General features: G+C 60.7%; 1 protein-coding gene across 4 annotated transcripts in view; it reads right to left on the bottom strand.

Moving 5' to 3' along the window:
* Positions 1–25,441, bottom strand: part of KCNH6 (potassium voltage-gated channel subfamily H member 6) — a 33,941-nt gene extending 8,500 nt beyond the window's left edge. For 2 of the 4 annotated variants that reach the window (XM_075443776.1, XM_075443778.1), the window contains exons 1-8: positions 25,339–25,441; positions 21,997–22,227; positions 13,506–13,661; positions 10,558–10,667; positions 8,365–8,677; positions 6,605–6,816; positions 1,338–1,766; positions 134–533 (exon numbers count right to left, since the gene is read on the bottom strand). In XM_075443776.1, the coding sequence (XP_075299891.1) occupies positions 134–533; positions 1,338–1,766; positions 6,605–6,816; positions 8,365–8,677; positions 10,558–10,667; positions 13,506–13,661; positions 21,997–22,227; positions 25,339–25,414 (1,927 nt within the window). In that variant the 5' untranslated portion in view covers positions 25,415–25,441. Of the gene's footprint in view, positions 1–133; positions 534–1,337; positions 1,767–6,604; positions 6,817–8,364; positions 8,678–10,557; positions 10,668–13,505; positions 13,662–21,996; positions 22,228–25,338 lie in introns of those variants that run through there. The other 2 variants (XM_075443777.1, XM_075443779.1) reach the window with 2 other exon arrangements.
* Positions 25,442–26,209: the final 768 nt, after the last annotated feature.

Here is a 26,209-nt window from a genome sequence, read left to right as displayed (position 1 = left end):
TCTGTGCAGAAGAGGCATAGGCAGAAGGAGATGCTTTTTTAAAATCCCACGCGCTCTCCCCGTTTCTCCGCAGAGCAGCCCCTCCAACCTCCAAAGCAGGGATGGGGTCAGCGCGACACACGCAGGCACTCACAGCCAATGAGCATGACACAGATGGAGAAGATCTTCTCGGAGTTGGTGTTGGGTGAGACGTTGCCGAACCCCACGCTGGTGAGGCTGCTGAAGGTGAAGTAGAGGGCAGTGACATATTTATCCTTGATGGATGGGCCAGAGGAGAGGTCGCTGTCGTTGTAGCGCTTGCCGATCTGGTCACCCAGGTTGTCCAGCCAGCCAATCTTGTGCTCCATGTAGGGCCGCTCCACGTTGCCGATGGCGTACCAGATGCAGGCCAGCCAGTGGGCAATGAGGGCGAAGGTGCACATGAGCAGGAACAGCACGGCTGCTCCATACTCAGAGTAGCGGTCCAGCTTGCGGGCCACGCGGACCAGGCGCAGCAACCGGGCGGTCTTCAGGAGGCCAATGAGCGTGGTGGTCTGCAGAGGAGAGGTGAGAAACCTCAGGGACAAGCAGGGGATAAATCTGGCCGAAGGCATGTCTCCAGCCTAGCCATGCTCCCTTTGAAGGATAAAACTACATTTCTAGAGCATGAATCACCTTGTCCTGGAGGTGACATCTGAAATAGGTTAGATGAATCATGCCACAGAAAGGGCAGTTTCCCTCTGCTGACCATAAAGGCAACAAGCTCTGGGATTACAGGTGAGCAAGTGAGAGGAGCCAAGGCCAACCCCATGTCTCCTGATGGGTCCTCACTTTGCCAGCTGTTGCTCCCAAAACAGCTGCCTTTCACCCCACCCCCACAGGCTCTCAGCTGAGTTGGGACCTCCAGGTAGCACAGTAACCACAGGACCATCCCATTGCCAACATTTGGAGTCTGGCTGGCAATATGACCCCAAATTCAGCCTTGCTGGCGTGTGGGACCAGTCCCTAAACTGAGCTCCCAGCCTGCTCTGCTGGGTCAGTCCTAGCAAGGGGAGCGGGTCCCGTTAGACACTATCTTAACACTTATAGTAGGGTCTGTGTGGCTGTCTGACCCTACTGAACAAAATCCCAGGTCCCAGCTGCTTAATAAAAATGTATAATAAAATTCTTGCCCATCCCTCTGGCTAACCACCCCTCTCCTTGCAGACCTAGCCATCCACTGCTTGCATCAAGCCATCCGTATCTCTTTCTTTCTCTCCCATACATCTCTCCCCATCCATAGAATCACAGAAACATCAAGGTTGGAAAAAACCTCTAAGATCATCAAGTCCTGGTGGACCTCCAGGCCATGCCTGTACCTCATCGGAGCCAGAGCGGAAGATGAGCAGGTCAAAGGGGATGGCGGCGACCATGTCAATGAGGAACCATCCCTTGAAGTAGTGGATGGCGATCTTGCCAGGGTGGCTCACCACCTCATCGTTGATGTTGACATAGGTGGTACGGAAGTTGATGACAATGTCCACGATGAACATGATGTCCACAATGAGGTCAATGATGTTGAGTGGGTCACAGGAGTAGCTGCAGTCCCAGTGCTTCTCCTCCACCTGCTCCTCGTTGAGCAGGAAGGCAGCTGAGTAGGGGGTGAAGACAGCTGTGTAGATGACCAGCAGAAGGATGAGCCAGTCCCACACAGCCTTGAAGGGACTGTAGTGCAGGATGGTCCATCGGTGGATGCGTGGCGCTTGCAGCTTGTACTCGGGAAGGACGTCAGCGCCCAGGGACAGCACCTGCCAGGAGATGGGTGCGAGAAGGATGTGAGACCAGGAGAGAGGTTGGATAAGGCCAGGAGCCAGGCAAGGGGCTCCCAGGTGCTGAAAGGGCAGTGAGGAGCATGCAGTGGGTTTCCTACACCATTTTCACCTTTGTCGCCTGCATGTGTATTTGTCCAGGAGGCCACAAGGTGAGTTGACCTCTATGGCTGACACCGTCTGCCCAGCTCCTCCTCCATCTCTAATAGCCAGAGGCACCCTTGGGGCAAGTGTTTACCCACTTTATGCCCTTCAGACCCTACCATGCTGGCAGGGAGGAAAGTGCCTCCTGCCATGCTTCCTTGTGCCCTCAGCTCTGCGCCACCAGCCCAGGAACTGCTGGGTGTCCCTGGCACAGGGCTCTGGGGACAGCAAGCCTGGAGATGCAGTCCTACGGCTGTGGCATGGCCTGGCCCCAAAGGTGATGGCAGGTTAGGTATCTTGAAAGCCTTGCATGGTGTTTTTCTCAGCCCCAGCAGGGACCTTCCCCTTGATGTCCTTCTGGCACAGCTGTCCTCCAAGCAGAGGGGACAGCTTAGGCCACCCACAGCAAAGCCTGGCCTTGGGCAATGCCCATTTCCCAGCTGAGCATCCCCAGGGAGGGGCTGACCTGCGGCCACCAATGTGCAACAACCATCTCATGCACACAGGCACCCTCCCATATTGTCATGTGTCCCCAGGTCTGTCTGCCCTCATGGGGACAGGCTCCTACAGCAGCAGCGAGTCCCCACACATCCCAGCTCCCCTCTCCAGGACCAGCACCAGCTCCCGACGGGCTCTGAAGCCACCCTGGGGACACAATGGAAGGCGCTGGGGACTGGGAGGGCTGGGGCTGTCCTGCTGTGGGTGCTGGGAGAAGGTGGCATGGAGAGGCTTCTTTGGAGCTGGGCGCAGCCAGAGCCTCCCTGCCTGCCCCTGCTGCTCCGTTGTCCCCTGGGTGTCCCTGTGGTGCCAGCCACCAGTGCCACCTGCGGAGAAGGGCAAGGGGCACCTCAGTGCCCTCTCCCCACACTGAGCACCCAGCTAAAGGGGTGCTTTTTGCCGGGCTGCAAGGCAGAGGAGAGAGGAAGCTCCATATGCCCCAAGGCCACAGTGATGGGCACCACCATGACTCTGGCAACAGATCTGGAAGAAGGGCCTGATCCTTCCTGCTCTGACACCCATCTTGTTCAAGGGTTCAAAGGCTTCCCGACAACTCCTGGTGCTGCAACCCTGAGTGGGTCCAGCCCCATCCAACCATGAGCAGCTGCTCCCACGTCCCACAGCCCCATGTCCTCGGTGGGTCCCGCGCCCTGGGGTGCCCCCAGCTCCTACCTGCCTGCAGCTTGCCCGGCGCCCCAGATGGCAGCTGACCCTCGAAGTCCGCGTGTCCACCATGGGGGCCCCCAACCCCACGCGCCCAGGCAGTGACCGGCACGGTGGGCGCAGCACAGTGGCCGCGGCATCGCCCACGCAGGCACGCATGCATTCAGCCGGGCGGGTGGGAGACATGCGGCTGCGAAGGGCATTTGGGAGCCCGGCGTGGATTAATCAAACCAAATCGATGCTGGGGCCCCCGTGGGGACGCGAGCGCCAATGGGGCAGCAGGAGCTGCCGACGTCGCTGGCGGACGGAGAGGGGAGGGATTGGAAAAAGTGACCCAAACACAATCGTTGCAGAGGGGAGTGAGGCACCGGCTGGGCTTGGGGACCGGCTCCTGCAGGGACGGTGGAAAAGGGGACAAGGCGACGGTGGCAAAATGCTTGGCCCCAAAGCTTAGATATGTCCAGCAGACCCAAGAAGGGCTTCTACCTGGGAAGACCAGCAATGCTCCCACCCTCAGCGCTGAATCCCTCTGTCCTCGCTGGCTGGAGGCAGCTCCAGGGGACCAATCCTGAATTTGTGTCCCCAAATGCTGCTCCCCACGCTGGGATGCCTGCCCTGTCCCTTGTCCCTGCTCCTGGCACCCGGCTCTTGTGGCAGAAGCAAGATCAGGTCAAGTTCTGTTGTTTTCCAGGCAGGAATTAATAAAAAACACACAACCCCAAAGATTTGAGGCAGAAAAGAGAAAAGGAATAACCCCCAAAATAGCATCCAAACCAAGGCAGAGCCAGGGAGCAGCTGCAGCCTTGCCCCTCTCGCCCCCTCGGGGACAGGGAGGGCTGTGAGTGGCACCCTTGGGTGGCCTGGGTGGCCTCGGCAGTTTCTGCGAGTGGCAGTGCCGGTGCCCCCATGGCGATCCCTCTGGGTGCCCCTTCCCTTGCCCCCTGCACTTACCGGCTTCAGCTGCAGCCGCAGGCTCATGGTGCGGGGTGCTTGGTGCCAGCAGCGGGGTGCTGGGTGCCGGGTGGTGAGCGAGGGAGCGAGGCAGCAGCGAGAGGGAGGAGGAGGAGGAGGGAGGGAGGAGGGAGCAGGGTGCATGTGGGCTGTGGGTGATGGAGGGGGGAGGCTCCCACGGCCCTGGCTAACCCAGGCCGATGCTTGTGCCCCACGGGGCCCAGCAGCCATGCTCCTTCCTCCTCCTTTGCCCCATGCTGGGGATGGGGACACCGAGCTGGGGAGGGGGGCCATGCCAGAGCCACTGGGAGACCCTCAAGCACAAGAGGCTGGGCAGGATCAGGCCCACGGTGCTGGCTGCAGGCAGGCACTGACCAAGTGTCCCTCTCGGCACGTATCCTGACACAGCTCAGCCCCCTAATCCCTATCCCCAGCACCCTCCTGCCCAGCTCCACCACCGCCTGCTGCTCACTGGGCAGCTCAGGGCAACTGGGAGAGGTGCCATGTATAAGAGAGGACCCCAGCCTGGTGGCACCGACCCCATGGTGTCCCCATGTCCCTCCAGCCATGCCCCGGAGCCACAGCCCTGGGGCTGAGCCCGGCACATTCATTGCACTTGTGACCTGCCCTCCCTGCCTGCTTGCTGTGGGGCTGGACTACCCCGACCAGCCTGGGTCTGCCTCTCCCTGCCCGCCAGCCGGTATTTTTAGACGCCGTTAGCGGCGTCTCGCTGCTGTCTCTGCCTCACCCGTGAATTATTTAGTGGCCAGGAGCAGGGAGCAGTGGTTTGGCAGGAGGCACAGGGACATCAGGGTGAGGGCAGGCAGGACGCCTGGATCCCCCGAGGCCATGGGGTGGCGGGGAAGAGAGGTCCGTCCCATCCCATCCCATCCCATCCCATCCCATCCCATCCCATCCCATCCCATCCCATCCCATCCCATCCCATCCCGAGATTTAAGGCAAAGGGAAGATCGACCTTTGTGGGTGCCGCGCGGCTGCACCACGGGGCCCAGCAGCCACCACTCGTCAGCTCTGATCCCATCACCCTGCAACCAGCTAATGACCCCGCATCGTATGGCCGGTGTCACCATGCCACCATCATCCCAGCATGCAGCAGTGGTCCCCAGCATGCAGGTGTCCCCCAGGATGGGGACAGGGGCATGGAGGCTGCTTGCCACCCTGCTGGGGTGTTCAGGGGCTGACCCCAGGTTGCTGAGGTCTCCCCCCAGATCACAGAATCCCAGCATGGCAGGGGTTGGAAGGGACCTGGACTCTGTCCAGTCCAACCCCCTGCCCAAGCAGGGTCACCCAGAGCAGGCTGCACAGGACCTCATCTGGGTGGGTTTTGAATATCTCCAGAAAAGGAGACTCCACAACCTCCCTGGGCAGCCTGGGCCAGGGCTCCGTCACCCTCAGAGGGAAGAAGTTCTTCCTCATGTTCAGCTGGAGCTTCCTGTGCTTCAATTTGTGCCCATTGCCCCTTGTCCTGTCGCTGGGCACCACTGGAAAGAGTCTGACCCCATCCTCCTGACCCCCACCCTGCAGATATTTAGAGGCATTTCTAAGGTCCCCTCTCAGCCTTCTCTTCTCCAGGCTGAACAAGAAGAGGGATGAAGTTCCCAAAGCGGACAAGCCCTGGGGACAACAAGCCTAAAAACTGCCCGGTGCTGTGGGGAGCGGGGAGCCCATCTGCCATGCGCGGGGCCACCAGTGTAAAGGCTTGCTGGCGCCAAGACAGGAGGGAAATCCCACAGAGCACCCCACTCTGATGGAGCAAACTGTCAAGCCTGGAGGCTTTTCTGGGGTCAGATGGCTGTATTTTTGTTAAACTGGCCCTCAGCTGCTGCTGGCAACGTTGGGGGTGCCCTTAGATGTATTTCGGACATGCTAGCTCTCGTGTGCCTCAGTTTCCCAGCAGTAAGACCTTCTTACTCAGCATTGTGGCACCTTTCGTGCACACTGATGTCTGTGTGTCCCCCGTGGTGACAATACAGTGCCCCGCGTGTCCCCCATGGTGACAGTACGGTGCCGTGTGTGTCCCCCATGGTGACAGTGCACTGCCACCCGTGTTGGTGACAGCGCAGTGCCACCTGCTGTCTCCCAGGGCATCCTATGGCCCTCAGCGTGGCCACCTGTGTTCCTGGCGTGGGGTCCCCAGCTGAGCAGTGCACCAGGGGCTCCGTCCCCAGCGTTGGGGGCAGGAAACAGTGGCCAGAGCCTCCCCCATGAACGAAGCCACATGCACACACAAACATTCAGACATGTGTGTCCCCTTCAAGGTCACCATGACACCATGAGCAGTTCATGCTGGTGTTCCCCTGGCCACAAATTACCAGAAATACTGATTTAGGGGGGAAAAAAAAGCATTTCAACCATTCAGAGGAAGAGTTAAAAATCAAACACAAGGATAGTGGCATTTCCTGGGATGGAAACTCCAGGTATCACTGCCCTCTCTGCTCCTTTCCGTGAAAAGCTATAGGAATGGTTGTGAGACTACTCCGGCAGCACCACCCCCCCTCCCCCAGCCCCACTGCCTTGGTGGTATCTCACCACCCACGTACCTGTGTGACCTTCTCGGTGACGTTCTGAGTGCGCTCCATAACCTTGTGGGGAGCAATTATCTCGATCTCTGTGGTGGAGCCCGAGCGGTGCTTCTCCAGGTTGAACTCCACGAAGTTGAGTGTGAACTGGGGGATCTGGCTGATGGTCCGGTATTTCATGAGGTCCGAGTCTGAGGTGGAGTTCGGGGGGTTGGGTTTGACATGGGAAGTCTCTGAAAGAGGATGGAGAGGAGCGTTGAGAAGGGCAGTGTGAGCAAGAGCCAATCCGCAGAGCCCTGACCTCCATGTAGGACATCCAGGAGCTGGGGACCACCAGAAGGTGCCACCAGAAGGTACCAGTGTCTGCCTGGCCATAAAGGCTTGGCTTCTTCAGGGTGGCTCCTGACATGGGATGCCCAACCCAAGATGCCTGAGAGGGGGCTGCTTTTCAGACGTGTCACCCATCTTCCCACCATTAACCCTCCTTCAGGGGGCTCAGACCAGCTGCCAAAATACAGAGGCACCCAATATACTTTGTTACCTCTGAAGACTGGCAGGTCAGGGACCAGCCCCAGTGAGAGCCACTGGGGAGGAATGCCAAAACTGGCATGAGGACAGATGAAGGAGGAGGTGGGTCTCCTCCACTTCTGCATGCTTCAGCCTGACCAACACAGTTCCTGAGCTGCTGCCTTGGTTTTTGGCCACCAAACTGAGCCAGGAGCTGGATGATATCCCCACCCGGATGTATCCTCCACCCCCAGGCTCCAGGCAGGGAGGTCAGAGCTTTCTCTTGAAGAATTCAAGCTGTAGTGTGGCTGGATCCCGGCAGTTTTCCCTGGGGATCTGCCTCTCTGGGTCACCCCAGTGCAGGACCAGGGAAGAAGCCCCAAAGGTGGCCTTCTCATGGTCTTGCTTGTGGCAATGTGTAGTCATGGAAGGGAGCATGTACCCACACTCAGGGCGTCAGGAACATCCTCAAGCACTGTAACCAATGTGTCCCAACCCCTCTATCTCCTTTAGGCAGGGCAGGTTATATTTGCAGTTCTATCTCTTGCATTCTGACATTGACCCAAGAGGTTTCATAGGCAGGAGGTGTCTGAAGACATTATAAAGGTGCCCAGGTAGCACCAGCCATCCTGCTGCCACCCTTCTCCTCCCCACTCAACCCCCTTCCCTCTCTCTACATTATGTCCCCTCCTGAGGGTCCGTAACCTGTGACTGCTTGAGGATCATGATCCCCCAACCCATTTTCTCAAGCCAGACACCGCAGACTAATCTCTCTCCATCCCCAATTACTGAGGCTTCTCTTGCCTGACCTCCATCTTATTTGTCGTTATCTTTATCATGAGAACAAGAGGTCTGGACGTGAACACCATGGTGGAGGCACATTTCTTCGAGCCCTACAGAGTGGCCTGGCTCATGTCTTGTCCACCTCCAACACATGGACACAGCTCACATTGCACATGCCTGCAGACCCCTTCCCTCCCTCCCGGGGAGGTGGGACAGCATTGGGATGCCCCTTGTATGGGGCAGCCAAACGCAGCCTCACGCGGTCTCATGTACAACACCACGGATGGCTCTACCCAAAGAGCGGGATGTGCCGGCGCAGGGAATCAGATGGAGACCAGCAAGTTTTGGGGAGAAGACCCCAGCTTATTTCTACTTTGCAGAAAGAAAAGCAGTGCAGGGTAAGAGACCTCCCCCCCCGAGACATGCCGGGGCCACCACCCGGGACCATGGCTCCCGCAGTAGGACCGACAGCTCCGGGGTTTTTCCCCTACCTGAGTTTGCCCTCCTTTCCCTGAATTTTCTCTGGAACTCAGACCTCGCAGCCTCAAAGTTGTCCAAGGAGGAGACCCTGCGGAGGCTGTGGAAGCTGCCCCCAGGGCGAGACCGAAAGAAACCCCACGCAGAGTACGACCCTCGTGGGCCCAGCAAGGGAGGCTCTTGTTTCGGGGACGAGTGTTGTAGGGTGGGGTCGGCCTCCAGGCTCGGCCTCCTCTCCTTTTCCAGGAGGGATTCGGTCTCTGACTGCACACAGTTCTCCTTGGGCGATGTCTTCAAGTCCCTCAAAATCAGGGAGTCACCACCAGGCTTTAAGACAGCCGGGAGAAAGCGTTTTATTAGAAGGAGTCCTCGCGTGCTGGGGGGAAGGAGGGGGAGCCGGGGGAGGTAAGAGGAGGGGCAGGGGGCTGGGAAGCGCTGCGGTTCTTGAGGTCACCTCCAACCGGGCCCAGGACCTGCTTTGTGGTGGGGCGACCAAGTTCTCAGGGACTTGGCAGCTCCTACCGGAGGCTGGGCGGCCGCGGGGCGGTTTGCAAGGCGATGCTGCGCAGCTGGGAAGCAGGCCAGAGCAAGAAGAGAAGAGGAGACCCTAGGGATAGGCTTGCCTGGAGTACCTGCCCTGCCATGCGCTTTTCCGAGGTGTTCCCACATCCCACCACTGGACCTGCCCTTCCCTCACCCACTGCAAGACTCAGGCCACCACCGAAGGTCGGTGCCCAGGTTCCTGTGCTGACATCTGTGGAAGGCAATTTGCAATGCACCAGGAAGCACTGGAGGAGCTGCTGGGCTTGCAAGTTTGGCCATATGTGGTCCTCCCCCTCCTACAGCACCCCTTGGCCAATTGCTAAACTTTTTTCCCTGGAGACCTGAAGAGTTTCCAGCCCTTAACGACTTCTGCAATGGGGTACACAAAGCAATCACCTTCTGGGGCAGAAATCTATGGGTCTATGCCCATACCAGTCATACCCACGGGAGGGACTGGGATTTTGCATGCATGCCCAAGGCACACTGTGGCACTTCTCACCATGCCCGAGGACCTTATTGCAGGTTTTAGGATGAGACACCCAGAGGGGTTGGCTGCTGGCTGCCCCTGGATCTTCTGGGCTGCCCTGACTTGGACCAGGCTCCACCAAAGTGGTGGGTCATCAGGTTGCCCTCAATGCACATCTGCCATGCGGGTACACCTGAAACGTTGCCGTGCACCACGCAGCTTCAACCTGGGGGTTCCCAGAGCCTTCTGCAGCGCTGGTGTCTGTAGAAGGGACATACCCAGAGCACTGATAACACTACAGATGTCTTCAACTTGCCATAATCACAACCCCTGAGAAGACAGGCACCTTCACCTCCTCATATCTGTAATTCTGGGAAGCGGCTTTCTCCAGGCTGGCTGGATACACCCAACACAGCAAGAACCTGGTGCCTGGGGATGTGTTAGCAGAGGAAAAGCCTCCTGCCCACAGCCCTCCGCCTTGAGCTGCAGCATTTCAGAAAACAACATGTCTTTGCCTGGAGGTACCTTGAGCACTTTTGACAGTCAAGAAGCCACCAAGAACAGCAATCTCTAAAGAAGTTCCACCAACATTTTTCCAATCTCATCACGTCAGCAATGACAGCGTCACCCTCCATCACAGAAAGCACAGTCTTTGCTGGAGGACTGAGAAGCTGGAGCTGCCTGCTCTGCCTGGCCCCTGCCAGGGTAACGTGGGGAAATGTGCCTTTTTGGGCGCAAAAGTTTGCCTCCAGGTCCCTGCCAGTCCCTGCTCAGAGCAACCCTGTTCCAGTCTCCTGCAGTCACCAGCACATCCCCTCCTTGGGGTGGGGACAACTCCCTGGAGCTTCACCATCCCGGACAACTTGCCCTACGGAGCCAGACCTTCCTCTCAGCTTCAGCAGCGATGCCCGCTGGCTCGGCACGTCTCCTGCTCCCCCCACGAGCCGCAGCACACGTCGTGCCGGGCTGACCCCGCGGAGCAGCACCGTCTAGCTCTATCCCACACCACCAAAGCACCGCCGCTCACCGCCAGCCCTCGGCGGGGCCAGTGCTCAGCGCTGACCCAGTGCCGGAGCCCCTACCGCCGGATACGGCCCGAGCCACAGCAGCCGAGGGAGAGCGGGATGGGGAGAGCGGAGGAAGAGCGCTGGGACCTGGCCTGAGGCATGGGCTTATATCAGACAAAGGCTACGGTTACCTTTCCATAGTCAATGGCTACTCCATCAAACTCACTGGTGGGCAGAGAATTCCGCTGGATTTTGAGTCGCCGCAGGGACGGGAGACTAAACTTCAACCTCCTACCTTGACCTTGTTAAAAAGAAAAACAAAACACAAGAGAGACAGATGTAACCTAGCTGCACGTGACGGCTGGAGCAAGACGCGGTGCGGCGGTGGCAGGGGAAGAGGCTACGGAGAATTTTGGGTGGCTTTGGGGGACGTAGGAGCTGCGTGGCCCTTCCTCCTCCAACACACTTGCCGTTCCCATGCCATCGCATCGCCGTGTGCTCAAGGCAAACCTTGACCTGGCAGAAAGCACCGCTGGGCTGGAGGAGAGTCCCCGACAACCGCGGATGCAAGACGGGAAAGGTGCAGAGCATCCCTAAGCCGGTTAAAGAGGTTAAAGCCACTTAAGGGCTTTGGACCTGGAGGAAATCGAGCCTCTAAATCTCCTTGGTGGGAAAAAAGATGCACAGAAGGGACAGTAAGCAAGGCATTTAAAAAAGTAGTTCTAGCAGTTTTGTTGCTGGAGTTGTTCTGGATGTTAGGTGAGGAAGCTGGACCAAAGAGGGCAGGGCCCCTTGCTGCCATCCTGGGGGACCAGGAGACCACCTTGCCGGAGACTGCGACTGGGGTGAGGGCGGCCGGGGCTGCAAGCAGCTGCGGAAGAGGTTCAGGAGGGGAAGGGGCCATGCGTGGAGAGGAACCAGCAGCACCCATGGCGGAACCTAATGCCCTTGGTGGTGACACCTGGCATAAAGTCACTTCTCTTCTAGTGCTGGTCCCCGGAGGAGACTGCAGCCGTCTGCTACTGCAGGGTCAGCGTGAGCAGCCAGGCTCACACCCTGCTGCCTGGGGGCCCAGGTCAGCCCTGGGCTTCATCTGACCCCCAGCAGCACCAGTTGTGCTCCCTAACTGGACCAAAGCCCAGGGCGTGTGGGACGCAACACGAACTCCACAAAGGCATTGTCCTCTGGGAGAAAGCAGCATGTGGAGGAGCTGTTTGGTTTTTACTTCCCTCTCCGAGTCCTGACGTGCTGCCCAACTGCTCGGACAGGCTCCCGACCTGCCCAGCTCCCGCAAAATGCCCCCACCGATGGGGGGGACCCACACAAGCTCCCTCTACTCACCCCATCCCCACTGCCCAGAGCAGCTTTTCAGCTGGAAGAAGCAAAGCAGCCGACTTCACCTGTGCACCAGCGAGCCAGGGGCCGGCAACGCAGCCGCCTGCAGCCATGTAATTAAAGACCGAGTCAGAAAACCTGCGCACGAGAGACCGATCTGGGCTGGTGCCAGCACCTCTGGCCTCTCCGCGCTCCCCGGTGCCGGCGTGGGAAACCCGAGCAACGCTCCTTGGGATGCGCAGCGCAATCTCCAACGCGTAGGAAAGCAACAACAGGTACCCTTTTTATTCAGGTGCCTTCTGCAGCCAAGGGTACGTCTCGGGGTGGGGTGGGGTGCAGAGGCATCGTATGTCGAGACGCACTGAGGGCTGCGGAGGCTGCAAAGCAACACCAGTGCTGGCATTTAGCGTTTCCTCAGCAGTCCGTGCATAGAGGCTAACTGGTACTAAAGCAACACACCAAAAATATGAACCTCATCGCTTCAGAGACGCAGGGACGCATGCACAGGATATGATATATATATATATATACATTCACACGCATATGTCCATAAGTCCCGTGTGCGTATGTCTGACCTAAGGATATATAAAACCCATCATGACACAGAGCTTCTCCGCTGGTACCTGCTGCCGCGCACACAGACACCTTAATGGCTCCAGGACGTATCCATGCACCAAGAGCGGATGCGTTAAAACTCCCATGACTGTACCGATGCAACGGGCAGCGTGAAGGGCTCCCGGTCCCCGATGCGGCCCTGGCCCCGGTCCCGCTGTGCCACCCCACGTGCCATGGGGGGACCGACCTGGGGTGCTCCCACAGCTTTACTCTGAGCCCTGCCCAAAGCCTCCCTATGGCGACCCACATCCCCAGGGAGGGCTTGCACGGTGATATACGTCAGATTATTTCCCTGCCTAAAATATAGGTGACTGGCGCTGAGGGCCGTGTAGGAGGAGGATATTCAGAAGCTACAGCTCTCCTTCCCAAGCTCAGGTCTAACATCTGCAGCCCTGGGTATCCACATCCCTTTGAGAGCCTCACCGCGGCTTCCCTTTGATCCAGCCTTCCCAAAAAAGGGAATTTGAATTTTCTACTGCATCCAAAAGCCCCATAAAGCCCTGGAATGAGCCTGGGACAGCGGGGAACAGTCTGAAGCTAGGGCAGGCTCCGAGCCGTCCCAGTGCAACCATTCTTGTGCCATTTGCCTGTGGTGATGTCCCCATAGCACAGCCATGCCAAATGTCCCCTGTCCCTCCTGGTGACCCCACACATGGGTCCTGTCCCATACCAGCACCTCCTGCCCCAGCCAACGCTGTGCTGCAGGTAAGCAAGAGGGGCCCGAGGCGTTGCCAGATGAAACCTCCCAGCATTAAACATGGGAAGGATGCAGCAGGGCAGGGGGTGCACAGAGGGCTCCATGGCTCCGCTCGCAGCAAGACACCCTCTCCTTAAAAACACACCATCCCGTGTGGGGGTTGGTCCCCATCCCTGTCCCCAGGTCCCTGGGGATTTGGGAGGTGTGTGCAGGCAGGTCTGTGTGCGAGGGGCTGTGCGGGGAGCACAGTTGGCTCAAAAGCCCTTTTTTCACCCAGTTAGTGTTTGGCTGGATCAGTCCCCGAGCCGGCAGAAATACAAACTTCTTCTCCTGGGCACTCTGCAGGGCTCAGCCCCATGGCGCAGGATCCTGCCCTGCCATGGGTGCATCCTTCACCCTCCCACGAGCTCCCCAGAAAACCGTGGGGTGGGGACAGCCCTGAGGATGCTGCGTTGCCCTCCCGCCGGCCCCACCGGCCCCGGTGACACCCACCTCCGCGCCAGCTCTGCGACAGGCGGTGGTGCAGGCTCCGGCTGGCACCCTTGGCGATGAGCTGCGCCAGGTCCTCGAAGTTGAGGATGAACATGATGACGACGCCTTCCTCGTTCTTCACCGGCACCACGTCCACCAGGCAGCGGAAACACGAGGCTGCCGAGCAGAGACAGGCTCAAGGGGGGCTGCACAGGGGGCTCTGCCCACCACCCCCCCCCCAAGCACAAAATGCTTTTGGCAAAAAAGTATTTTTTTAGGCACTTTGATGGGTGCAATCCCTGCTGGTGGGGACTGAAGGATCTGGAAGCTGATCTGAGCCCTGGGATAGGGCCATATCTCTGCAGCGTCTCAGCTCACACAGATCACATCTTGCCTTTTTTTTTTTTTTTTTTGTCCCAGACAGTCATTTATATTAATGTACTTTAGAGCAGCAATTAAAGAGTAGGTAATTAAGAACTCAGAAAGTCCCAGGTAGTGGTTTAAGCTCATTAAGCATGCTGCTTGTAATCACGCCGTAGCTAATTGCCCTGCAATCACCAGGCAGTTCTTGGGGATTGACTTCAGCCGTCTTGTGTCCTCGATGCGGGCAATGGGGGTGAGCCCGACCGCATGCCCCATCCTGACCCTGGGCACACTGGTCCCCAAGGACATCCCCTAAAAGCACTGGCATGGAGAGTCTGGGTGCAGGCTCATCTCACTCCTACCATGGGGAAACTGAGGTATGAGGGGGCACAAAGGTTGGCTCAGTGTCCTGGGAGCGAGGGGGGCTGTGGGGAGGACCCCAAACATGGCCACAGGGCCATGTGGATTTGACCACTGGATGCCAGCTCGACCCCATGGCTCTGCTTGTGCTGGCAGCCAGGTGCCAGTTTGCAATTAGGGGCACCCAAAAATACCTGCAGGCCTTTCCCAAAGCAGTGAGTGGAGGATACAAAGGGGTTCCCACCTCCCTTGCCAGCTTTATTCCCCCCAAACCCCTCAAAAACCCTACCCGAAGGTATAATCACTGAGGGTCCCTTCCTTGAGCTGTCTCCTGTTGCTTGGCACTGGTGGGACTGGGAGCCCCTGAGCTGCAGCCACAGCCCCTCTGGCAAACCCCCCTGAACCCCTCTGGGCTCCTACTCCAAGCGTCCTAGAAACGATGGAGCAACCAGGTACCACTGCCCGGCCGGCACAGAGCAAAGCGACCTCCTTCCACGGCAGTTTTTGCCGGGTGCAGATCCCTGATCTCGCCTCTCCCCCGTGCTCTGCTCACCAGGGATCAGCGGATCCGGCAGGGATGTGCTGCCGGCCCGATCCAGTGCTCTCCCGCTCTTCCCATGGCCAAGCTCTGGCCAGGAGGGGGATGGCAGCCTTTCTGCGTATAATTTTAAGGAGCTCAGGGCCTCCCGTAATCAGGAGCAGATGGCCGGCATCGGGCAACTTCAAAATCCACCGTGACGTCAGGGACGTGCACATACACAGACACATACACACACGCACAAGAACGGGAAAGAAACGGATACGGTGAAATCCGTTTAAAGGGCCCGGCAGCCGGGATTATTTCTTTCTTTCTTTATTTCATCGTTGTTCACCGCAGGGAGAGGAAATCCACTTAAAAGTGTGAGCTGGGGAGAAGGCGGGGGGGGATTTTCAGCAGATAAAGCTGCTTCGAAGGGACGCACGGGCACGCTGTGGGCTACCCGCGTGCGGAGCCAGGGGGGATGGAAAGAAATGAGCCTTTTTCCCTCCTTTTGTCAGGATTTTTAGGGATCTGAAAGGTAAGCAGTCTCCTTTAGGTGATGCCAAGTGAGTGAGGTGTCCTGCGTGATGCTAAGGTGGCACGTGCCCAGCGGGATGATCCGTGCCATCCCTGCGATGCTGTGGCTCTCCTGGTGCCAATGCCAGTGTGTGCATGTGGGTGCCCCCTCGCCCCTCGGCACCGGATTCTTTCTCCTTTGGTGTGTTACAAAATGAGGGTTTTTTTCCCCACAAGTGATTTTGAAGCATCACCAGCTGCCCTAGGTCCCACAGCCCAGTGGGGTTCATTGGCACGGGCAGCCGTCAGCTCCATGGTCTGGGAATCCTGATCTGGATTGCCTGATCCTGGCTGATGTGCTCTGCCCTGCTGCATCCCTTTCACTGCTTCACTTTTCCTTCCTAAAATCCGTGGTGGTGGGAGGGGATGGCCTCTGAGCTGTTCTCCTGGGGGTCAGATACTGGCAGGTCCTATGTGGCATGGAAAGGGTTAATCCCAGGCTGATGCTTGAACAGCTGAAAAGTGGGCCCAGTTACATCCAGTTGGAGGGATATAGGGAGCAGCTGGGAGGAGGCTGGGGCTGGTTTTGGGAGGCAGCTGGTGCCTGGTTTGATCCTGCAAATCTGGGAGGTGCTGAGCCTGAGCAGCCCTGGCCAATGCTGCTGCGAGTCCCCGTGCTGATCCCTGCTTAAATTAAATCGAATAGACTGTCTCCATTGGAAGGGACCTACGACCTTCATCTAGTCCAACTGCCTGACCAATGTAGGGCTGACCAAAAGTTAACTGGGTGTGGGATCCTCCAAAACCAGGGGAATCACCCCAAAAGCAGCCCCACCAGACACAGCCCTGCATGCCAGGAGCTCAGTGCCTGGCTCAGACCCGCACCCCATAGCATGGACGGCGTCAAGGGGATGATGGAGCATCGGGGCTGGGGGTGGGAGCAGCGGGTTCCCTTAAGCCTGGCCCAAAGACAGAGCAGTCCTCCAGGATTTGGGGTGTCTGGGCAGCTGTGATTTAGGGTACCCCCAGCTCTGTGGAGAGGCTGCAGCTGGGAGACTCCCGGAACCCTCTGCCCTGACTCGGTTTCCCTTCGGCGAGCCAGCCTGGGCTCTGCCGAATGCTGAGCATCCCCATCCTTCCCCCCAAAAACTGGGCACCCCAGACCTGCTGTGGCACCGGTGGGCTGAGCCGGCCCTGGGAGGGACCCCAGCCCTGCTCTCCCATCCTCGTTCCTCGACCGATTGTCCCCCTCCATCTGCCCATCTCTTTCCTTCAGCTGTTCAGCTAATCTGTCTCCATCCATCTAATTTTATCCAGCCGCCAAATGATCTCTTGGAGGAGGCCCGGGGGCATTCGCAACCTGCCTGCGCTCCGTGACGGCTGCCGTGGGGCTGCCTGCGCACCCGTCGGGGCGAGACCCAGCCCGGGGGCTGTGGAAAGGGCTCGGCAGCAGGGCTGAGACATGGAAGCTGTTCTGGAGGGTCCCACACCCAATGCGATGGGTTTGCATGGGCTGGGAAGAGCAGCTCACTCTCTAAAACCCTGGGCTGGGTTTGATCTTCCCAGCACCCAGCCCACCTCTCCCAAGCTGAGCACTCGGAGGTTTGTGCTTTCTGACCCATCTTGTCTTCTGACCTTGATAAAAGCGAGCACTTAATAACATTAAAAATGTCATCGTTGGGGGCCCTCCCTCCTGGGCCCTCTTATCCTCCGCGGCCGCCGGTGGTTAATGCATTTGTCGGTATCATCAGTATTAAACTAATCAACAGGACACGGGGGTTTCCGAGAGCCGGACAGAAACCAGTATTGTTATGAATATTAAAAAAGCAAGCTATTAATCTGCCCTCGGAGCTCTTACCGAGTCCTTCCCTCCCCCCAGCCGGGAGATTTAATCTGCAGGGTCTCATGGCAGAGTGGCTAAATCTATAGTGGTATTATATAATGGAGCGGAGGAGAGGGGCTGGGAAGGGCACGGAGGGGACAGGGATGGGGATGGGGACGGGGATGGGGACGGCGATGGGGACGGAGCCGTGCTGCGGGGCCGGCTGGCGCGATCCGGGAGATGCTCGGGAGGGCTGAGCCTTGCTCACGTCCGGGGATAAATCAGTGTCAGGGCTGGGTGGAAACTTCAAAGGGAAGCGCAGATTGCTGGGAGGCCCTAAAGCAAATCCTCGAGGCGGGACGGAAAATGGCGGAGGTGGGGGCTGAGCCCGTGGGAGATGGGTTGCCCTTGGGGTCTGGGGTGAGCGGTGGGTGCCGGGTCTGCATCCCCCTGTGCCGGGAGGGGATGTGCACCATGGGGGCTGCACCGGCCCCTCTCCCCGCACCCAAACGGGGCAGTGGGAGAGCGAAACGCACTGTGACACCAGACCGGCAAAAATGCTCCTCACAGCAACCCCAGACCGCTAAAATGACCTTATTAAGTAATGGCGGCGGGACAGAGGTTTCCCCCTGTGCGGTGCTGAACAGCGGGGATTTCTGTGCTTAGCGGGGAGCTCGCTGGTCGGAAGCAGCAGCGGAGGGGGCAAACCAGGAGCGTCGGGCGGCGGAGGGCACCCACCGACAACACGGCCGCGAGAAGGATGCCTCCAAGCCCAGCGGGATGCCTTGGGGTGCGGGTGGGAGGATGCTTCGATCCCCAGGAGTCAAAAGGGGTCCCAGCTGGATACAGGGGTTTGGCAAAACGCAACTTAACCTCGGCTGCAAGCGAAGCGAGCGGCTGCATCCAGGCCCGTGGTCCTTCCCTTGCTAAATCCCCGCTGGCCACAGGAATTAGTCCAGCTTAGCACGGGGCTGTGCAGCCGAAGCTGCAGCACTGATGGCGTTTCCCTGGGCTGACCGGACATCCCCAGGGCCCTGTCCCCATGGCACATGGGGCCACCTCCCACTGGGGATGCAGCAGCCGGCGAGGATGAGGATGGAAGGTTTGGGGTGGGAATCAGGGGCTCTGTTGGGGCAGGGATTTCAGGAAAAAGCCTCTAGGAAGCATCCCTGGGGGTGCTGGGGATGCTCTGGGCCTGTCCCGCCGTTTGTGGGATGTCCGATGCAGGCACAAAGCATCTGCGGAGCAGCAGAGGATGGAGGACATGGCTCTTGCAGCTTTGTGCCCTGATCGCGCCAAACCTGGGGCAGAGCCAGGACATGGGAGCGGCCGGAGCTGCGGCAGAGCCGTGCCGAGGATGGCAGAATCAGCCCCGCAGCGCAGGATCTCCGGGACCGGAGTGTTTGTCATTGCGAGGCGGGATGTTTATAAGTCCCCATCTGGAGTCGGGCCATGGTGTCTGTCCCCTTCCCGAGGTCACAGCCTGGCTCTGCCGAGCCCGACCCTTAAAGCAACACAAAGCAAACGATCCCAGCTTGGCTTCAACCCCACGGGTTTGTACAAGCAAAGAGCTCAAGTTGGGGTTGGGGTTTTGTCAGCTGGCCGTGCCTCCCTGCTCCTTGGCCACCCGGGAGGTCCCCAGGGCACCCCACAGGGCAACAGCAGAGGCCTCCAGCCCTGATGGTGCCAGGATCTGGCAGCTGCCGGTGGGATTTGCCCTCCTGCTTCCAGCGAGCCCGTCGGCACGTCGCACGTTGCTGTACGGAGAAACCTTGGCCGGATCCATCCCCATCTGCCTTCGCCAGGGCTTCCCGGCAGCAGCTGCTGGAGAGGTGATTGCTGTGCCATGGACGTGCCCCGGGCTGGGGACAGGGGGGACATGTCACAGGAGCCCCCCTGTCCCCTTTGAGTGCGGTGACACCCCACAACCCATGCCTGCCTGGCCGCCAGCCCCGCGGGCAGCTGCCTGCTCAGGCACCCCACAGGGAGCTGTGAGGGGACATCCCGGGTGACACCGGGTGCCCCAATCGCTCTGCGACCTCCCCCCCTCCTCCTGGAGCTCTTGGGGGAAATCCCAGTTGACAGCACCAGTGTAACGAGTTGGCTGGGCTGATCCGGTCCCTAATCCCTGGCCCCAGGGGACCGGCACTAACTGCTGGAGGGGAGCAGCCGTGGGCTCTGTCTGAGGGGGGACAGGGACAAGGGGCTGGGGCTGCAGGCAGTGGCTGCCCCACCAGCTGCTCCGGCTGTCTCGGCCCTGCGTCTCCCCTTTCATATTCATAAGCATCGCATTCATGCAGATTAACGGCCAAGCGCTCGGCGGGCACTGCCAGCTGCTGCCGCTCGGGCCATGCCAGCGCCGCGATGCCCAGCACCTGCGGCCACCGGCCCCGCGCCGGGGACCCCCGGGGCTCTCGCCGTTGGCTTCGCTGCAAAGCACATCACCCTCAGGGGCAAAAAACCCAACCCTGGATGCTGCTCAGCCCCTCCAGCCCCTTGGTGCCGTTCCCAGGGGATGCTGGAGGGGGCTCGGCTCAGCCCCGGACACGGCGGGGAGCGTGTCCCCAGGGCTGGTGGCCGTGGCTGCTCCTCGCCCCGACGGGAGCTGATCCCGTAATGACCCCCCTGGCTGGGGCAGCCCCAGCTGTGCAGCATCTTGTAAAGAAATTAACTTTTCACTGATCTCCTGGCTTTGAGCGGGGGATTAGAGCCCACACGCGCGGCGGCCAGGCTCTCCCCTCTCTCCGAGGCCATTTCGGGGCTGCCATGGCAGGGAGGGGTCCCGTCTTCCCCCAAGTGGACTTGGTTCTTGGCTCCATTTCATCTGCCCGGAGCTGGGCTCGCCGTCGGCACCCGTGGCTCCTTTTATAATTAACTAATGACAGCATGGGTGTCTGGGTGAAGACGGAGCAGCGAGGCTGTCCCCAGGGACATGCATCACCCCAGACAGCATCCTGCCAGGGCATGGGCACAGCCACCCACCCAGACACCCGTGGGTGCCCCCCTTCCCACCTACCTCCGTCCCTCCCACCCTGACCCTGCCGGGGAGGGCTCCGACAGGCAGATTTGGGGTATAATATTGTCTCTGGCAACCAGAAAGGCGAGGAAACAGCCCCGCGAGCTGCAGAGCCAGGAGTACCGCAGTAATAAACAGCAAGTCAAGGCTGGAGATTGGTGCCGCCGGTATGAAAAGGACGACAGGCGGGTTCGGAGCCTCCGCCGGCTAATTAAGCAGCAGCTCCCTATAATGCGAAGGCCTTTTCTTTGCCGATAAGACCCATTTATAATGGGCTGAGCGGTCGCAGGCTGAGTGCTGGGGGGAAACAATTGGAAAGCATATTGCTGGTGGGGCTGGGTTTTAAAAATAGACATGAAGGGCTTGCTTCTGGGCTTTTTTTTTTTTCCTCTCTTTTTTTTTTTATTAATAAAAAAAGAGAAGAAAGCAGCTCAGAGCTGTGCTGAGAGTTTCCCGTGGCATAGAGAAAGATCAGGGCTCCAAGGAGAGCACCGAGCATCCCGCGCACTCGGCAGGAACGCTTCAAAGCGGGGAGGACGGCGTCGGATTGGGCTCCCAGCTGAGCGGTCCCTGGGGATGGACACAGGGAAACTATCCCGAGGGAGGGGAACTGGGCTGCACATGTGTCCTCGCCATAGCCACGCGTTGGCATTGGGATGGGAGCAGGGGGACAGTGTGTGCCCGCTTCTCCTCCTGCCTCCCGGGCTGCGCTGGGCTCCAGCCAGCCCCCTGCAAACCCCAGCAGATGAGGGGGGACTCGCAGCCCAGCCCTGGCACCGCTCCCCGGCCCTGCTTCACCCAGGACTGGCCCCTGGGGAATTGCCTCGACTGGGTCCCTCGGCGAGAACGGGAGGAAAATCATCTGGGAAACGCAGGCAGTGAATGGCCTGATCCTGCCCCTGCGCAGGGTCCGGCCAGGGTAACGGTGCGGGTTAACACGCCGGGGTGCTGCCAGCGGATAATTCCCGGGGCCGATACGCTGGCACCTGGATGCCAGCCCGGGAGATTGGGTCTGGGAGGGAGGCCAGGACACCCGGGTCCCAGCCCCGGAGATAGGGTGCTGGGCTGGGAGCCAGGACTCCCGCCTTCTCCTTCCCTTCGCTTGCAGTTGTTTCTCCTCCGCCCTGCCGCCCCAGGAGCTGCCGGCTGCAGGATGCAGCCCCTTGCTCAGGCCGAACCCCCACCAACACAACCTAAAGCAATGGGAAAGCTCCCCAGTTGAAAAAAGGAAATACTTCATATTTTTAGCCTGTAGCGAGCACCCAGTCTGCATTCCCCCAGCCCCTGGGAGCCCTTGACGCTGCTGGTTTGCAGCATCAATCTCTAAATATTTATTTAACTTCCTGCAGTATTAGAACTAATCACTAGTATTTTCCATCAAACCTTCATTTTCGTCTTAACGTAATTCCATCTGTGCACGCACAGCCGCATCCTGCTCGCTGGAAAGGCGGCCCCGAGGCCGACGGCTGCACCCGCTTTCGGCAGAGACGGGGGGTCTGGCTCGTCTCGTCTCAGAGCACAGACCGGGGGATCCGTGTCCCAGCCTGGCTCCTCCATGGGCTTCCCACGGGATCCTCATTCGTGATGCAGGGGTCCCATGAGCGATGCCATCGCTTGCCCCGGGAGCTCTGAGCCATCACCAAGGGGTCATGAACGACCCGAATCCCAGATAATCTGGCAACAACTCCCATCGCTCGAGGTCCCAACGCCCCCAGTGCCCCATCCCAGCAGAGATAGCTCCATCCCGCCGGCAGCCACCATGGACTTGCCCTTGGCAAAGCCCCGGGTCTGGGCACAATCCTGATGTCCTGGTAGCATCAGACCCCCTTTGCCTCCCACCACCGGCTTCCGACAGCCCAAATCCCGGGCAGGTGACACCTCCCACCACCAGATCACCCCGAAAAGCGAATCTTACTGTCTTTGCGGTAGTAGAGGATCTCGAGCTTGCACTCCTCGGAGCCGAGCAGGGCCTGGGTGAGCTGCGCGATGGAGCTCTTGGTGGTGTCGGGGCCGGTGAGGAAGTCGCAGGTGCAGGGTCGCTGCATCACCTCCACCCGGGAGTAGCCGAACATCTCGCAGAAGCCGTCGTTGCAGTAGATGATGGCACAGTTCTCCATCTGGGCGTTGGCGATGAGGAACTTGCGGTCTGCGGGGAGGCAGGAGAGCACGAGGCTTAGGGGAGGGGTGGGGACCCGCAGGGATGGGGGACAGCCCGGGTGGATGGGGGGTGCTTGGGCTTTTTGATGCCACCCGCTGTGGGGCTTGTGCAGGGACGGGGTCCCCAGGGATGCCAGTCACAGGTCGGGGCGGGAGGATGGCTGCCGCCAGCCCACACCACCCCGGGTGCTGCCCGGCTCATCAGAGAGAGAAAATTCCCCCAATTTCACATGAATGGGGACCCAGAGGGGGGGGTCCCCAGTAAAGGCAGGTTTTGCTGGGGTGGGCCAACCCGCACAGCCTCGACGTCCCACCGCTCGCATGTGGGGACTCGCTGCTGTCTAATACGTGGGCAATCTGTCCTCCACCAGCACTGCAGGCAGAGGGAAGAGCTGCAGCGTCCGTCCCTCCCCAGAAGCTTATCAGGGACCTGAGTTATCTCGGAGACTTCCCACCCTTGCTCAGATTTGACTGAAGTCAGGCGAGGAGCAAGAGGAAGAGAGAGCGTGAGGCGGGGTGAAACCCATCACACTAATGACTCTCCTCGTGTTTTAGAGGATAATTGTGCCTTCGGGCTGAAGCTGAATCCAGACCCCGTGGGTCTGCGTGGCCCCAGTGCTCAAGGAGAAAAAGGCTCAAGTGGAGGAAAGGGGAAACTGAGGCAGGGAGTGGTACTGCCCCATCCCCTCCTGGGGCCGGGGCTGGACTCGCTGCTGTGCCAGGGTGTGTGGCAGCACTGCCCAGCCCAGGCAGAGCTGCTTCCATCCTTCTGCTGGGCGAGACCCAGCCGAGAGCTGTCATTTGGTTTGATTTTTGGTTTTTCCCAAGGAGATGGCGGGGCGGTGGGCCGGGGAGGACCCTCTCTGGGATTGACGATCTCTGCGGATGCCGATGTGACGGATGCCGTGTGTCCCCCCCTCCCCTGCCCAGCAGCATCTCCCTCGGCGTTTGGCATCGGCCGCGGGCGGGAGCTGGAGGCAGGGCAGGGCCGAGGGTCCCTTTGGAGGCCGTCTCCTGGCCCAGACCCCAATTAATCTCCTGGATTACCCAGGAATGGCATCTGCAGCCTGCGCGCTCCAGAGCCCCGCTGCGCTCCGGCCTCGCAGGGAATTCCATCCGAACGTGGGAGAAACCTCCACACGGCTGCGGCACCCAGCGCCGGGACCCGGTGGGGTGGGGGGACCCCTCCCCAGCACAGCGGGGCTCTCCCAAATGCCCCCTGCAGGCTCCCAGCTCTGGAGGATGCCTCCCAGTAAAACCAGTACCCCCGGGGGGATGCCGCACCGAGGTCTCCTGCTTCCTCCCACCCTGTGCCAGCCCTTGGTGGCCCTGTTTGGGGGACTCCCACCCCGGAGCTTTCCCCCTCCCAGGCAGGGCTGACGCTGGTGCTGGTGCTGCCAACAGCCCAAACCACCACGGCCAAACATCTCCCGATTCCCTTTTCCCAGTCCTGCTTGGTCCAAATGGCTCTGCCAAGCTGGAAGGCGGCGCAAGGTGGGCTCCTTCCCCCAAAGCCCCGCTCCCGGGGCGCGCTCCCCACCCGCGATGGACGTTTGCCCACCCAATGCCAACCCCATGGGATGGATCCAGGCTGCGCCCAGGCTGGGCTGGCACAGGACAGGACTTACAGGGCTGGCACGGCGCCGGAGCAAGGGGACACGACCAGGGCTGGGATGGGAAGAAGCTGCAGAGCCAGGTCTCCTCGGGGGTATTTCCACCTCAGATTTCCTTTCTGCCCTGCCCACACCTGCAGGTTTGCCCTTGCCCCCATGGGACGGGGGCTGCGCACCAGCCCTGGGGGGGAAGCGTTGGGCCTCTCTGCTCCGGTGGGGACTCACCGGGTGCAGCGGCACCCATGGGATCTGCGGGGAGGGGGGATGAAGGCACCCACGAGCAGGGGGAGGAATGATGCCCATGACGGGGGGGGGCTGGTTTGGTGTCTCCCAACGGCTGTCACACCCCGAAGCTGGGCTCGGCAGAGCCGCCATGGCTGGCAGCGCGCAGGCGGCGAGCGGGCAGGGACGAGGGGGCCTGGCTGCTTCCCCGCTGGCACGCGTCGCCGCGTCCCCCGCTGCTCCCCAGCCGCCGCTTCCCAGCGGGGACTGATAGGAACCAGGGACAGTTTTTCTCGCTTTCCGTCCCCAGGGTCACGTCACTCACTGCCAGGGCAGGCAGCGCAGGGCTGGCAGCGCCAGGGACGTTCGCCCACCCGGCAAACTTGGCCACCGGAGAAAAACCACAGTGAGCCGGGGCGGTGGGGGGTGCACAGCTCCAGCACCCCACAGCAGACCCCCGAGAACGGCTTTTGGGGGGACATCGGAGAAAAACCACAGCGAGATGGGGTGGTGGGGGGTGCACAGCCCCAGCACCCATGGCAAACCCCCGAGAATGGCTTTTGGGGGGACACCGGAGAAAAACCACAGCGAGATGGGGTGGTGAGGGGTGCACAGGCCCAGCACCCCACGGCAGACCCCCGAGAACGGCTTCTGGGGGGACCCCAGCCCCCTGCCTCCCCTCATCCCTGGCTGTGTAGGGGGGCCCCAGCCCCATCGGGGTGCCAAGGCAGCGGACCCCCCGCCGCCTCCTCCCCACGGCCCCCGCCCAGCCGCACGTAACCCCCGGTGCTCCCCGATGCGCACGAACTCTTCGCTAATATTCGACACGAAACCAGCCCCCCCCCCAAAAAAATTCATATAAAGGGATTACTCTGAGCAACAGCAAATGGCAACGTTTCGCCAGGGACGGCTGCCTACGAGCAGCGCGGAGTTGAAAGCAGCCAGCCCGCCTGCGTACCCCCCCTCTCCCCCAGCCCTGCCAGCAGGGACCCCCTCCCCGCCACCCCGGGGACCCCCTCCCAGCCCCGGGGACCCCCTCCCAGCCCCGGGGACCGGTGTCACCCAGCCCCGGGGGACCACCGTGCTGCGACCGCTCGTCCCCCTTGAGTCACCCTGTCTATAAATACCCGCGGGGACACTGCCGGGCTGTCGCCCACCGCCCCCCCCGGAGGTCACCTCCGTCTCCCCGGGGACTCCCTGTCCCCCACCCCCACCCCCCCGCCGTGTCCCGCAGCCGGGGGGCCGCGGGGGGGTCCGGTACTCACTTTGCCCTTCAAATTTGCGGATGATGGTGTCCAGGTAGGTGTTTTGGGGGGCCACATGGCCCCGCCGCACCGGCATCGCGGCCCCCCCCCCCCCCGGCAGCGGCGGGACTTCCCTCGGGGGCGGCGGGGAGCGCGGCTCCGTACGGCCCGGCCCGGCCCGGCGCGGCCCCGCTCCGCCTCCCCCCGGGGCCGCCGAGCTCTGGAGCCGAGCCGGGCCGGGGCTCCCGTGCTGCCGGCGGCCGGAAGGGGGAAGCCCTCCGCCCGCCCTGCCCTGCCCTGCCGCGCCCGGCTGCGGGCGGGGGGGCCGGGGGGGGGTGAAGGGGGGGGGGGGACCCCGGCTTGAAAATAACGGAATAAAATAATAAGAGTAGAAATCCCCAAAGTGCTTAGTCACCGCTGCCCCGGCCCGCCGGAGGCTCCCGGGGAGCTGCCAGCAGCAACAGCTGCCGGGGGGGGGGGGGGAAGGGGATCCCCCCCCCTCCCCCAGCCCCCCGGACCTCCCCGGTGCCCCCCGGCATCCCGCGGCACCGGCCTGGGGGGGAGGGAGCAGGTGGGTGCGGGGGGGGGAGGTGGGGTCCTTGGGGGTGCTGGGGTAGGGGGTGATGGGGGGAAGGAGGTGGGGTGCTTGGGGGGCTGGGATAGGGGGTGGGGGGGTGGAGGTGGGGTCCTTGGGGGGTAAGGGGTGAGAGGGGGTGGTGGTGGGGTCGTTGGGGGTGCTGGGGTAGGGGGTGTTGGGGAGAAGGAGGTGGGATGCTTGGGGGGCTGGGGTGGGAGGTGGTGGGGGGGTGGAGGTGGGGTCCTTGGGGGGCTGGGGTAGGGGGTGATGGGAGGGAGGTGGGGTCCTTGGGGGGCTAGGGGGTGAGAGGGGGTG

Source organism: Opisthocomus hoazin, chromosome 26 (genome assembly GCF_030867145.1).
Source record: "Opisthocomus hoazin isolate bOpiHoa1 chromosome 26, bOpiHoa1.hap1, whole genome shotgun sequence".
NCBI lineage: Eukaryota > Metazoa > Chordata > Aves > Opisthocomiformes > Opisthocomidae > Opisthocomus > Opisthocomus hoazin.
This window is presented reverse-complemented; position numbering and strand designations above follow the sequence as displayed.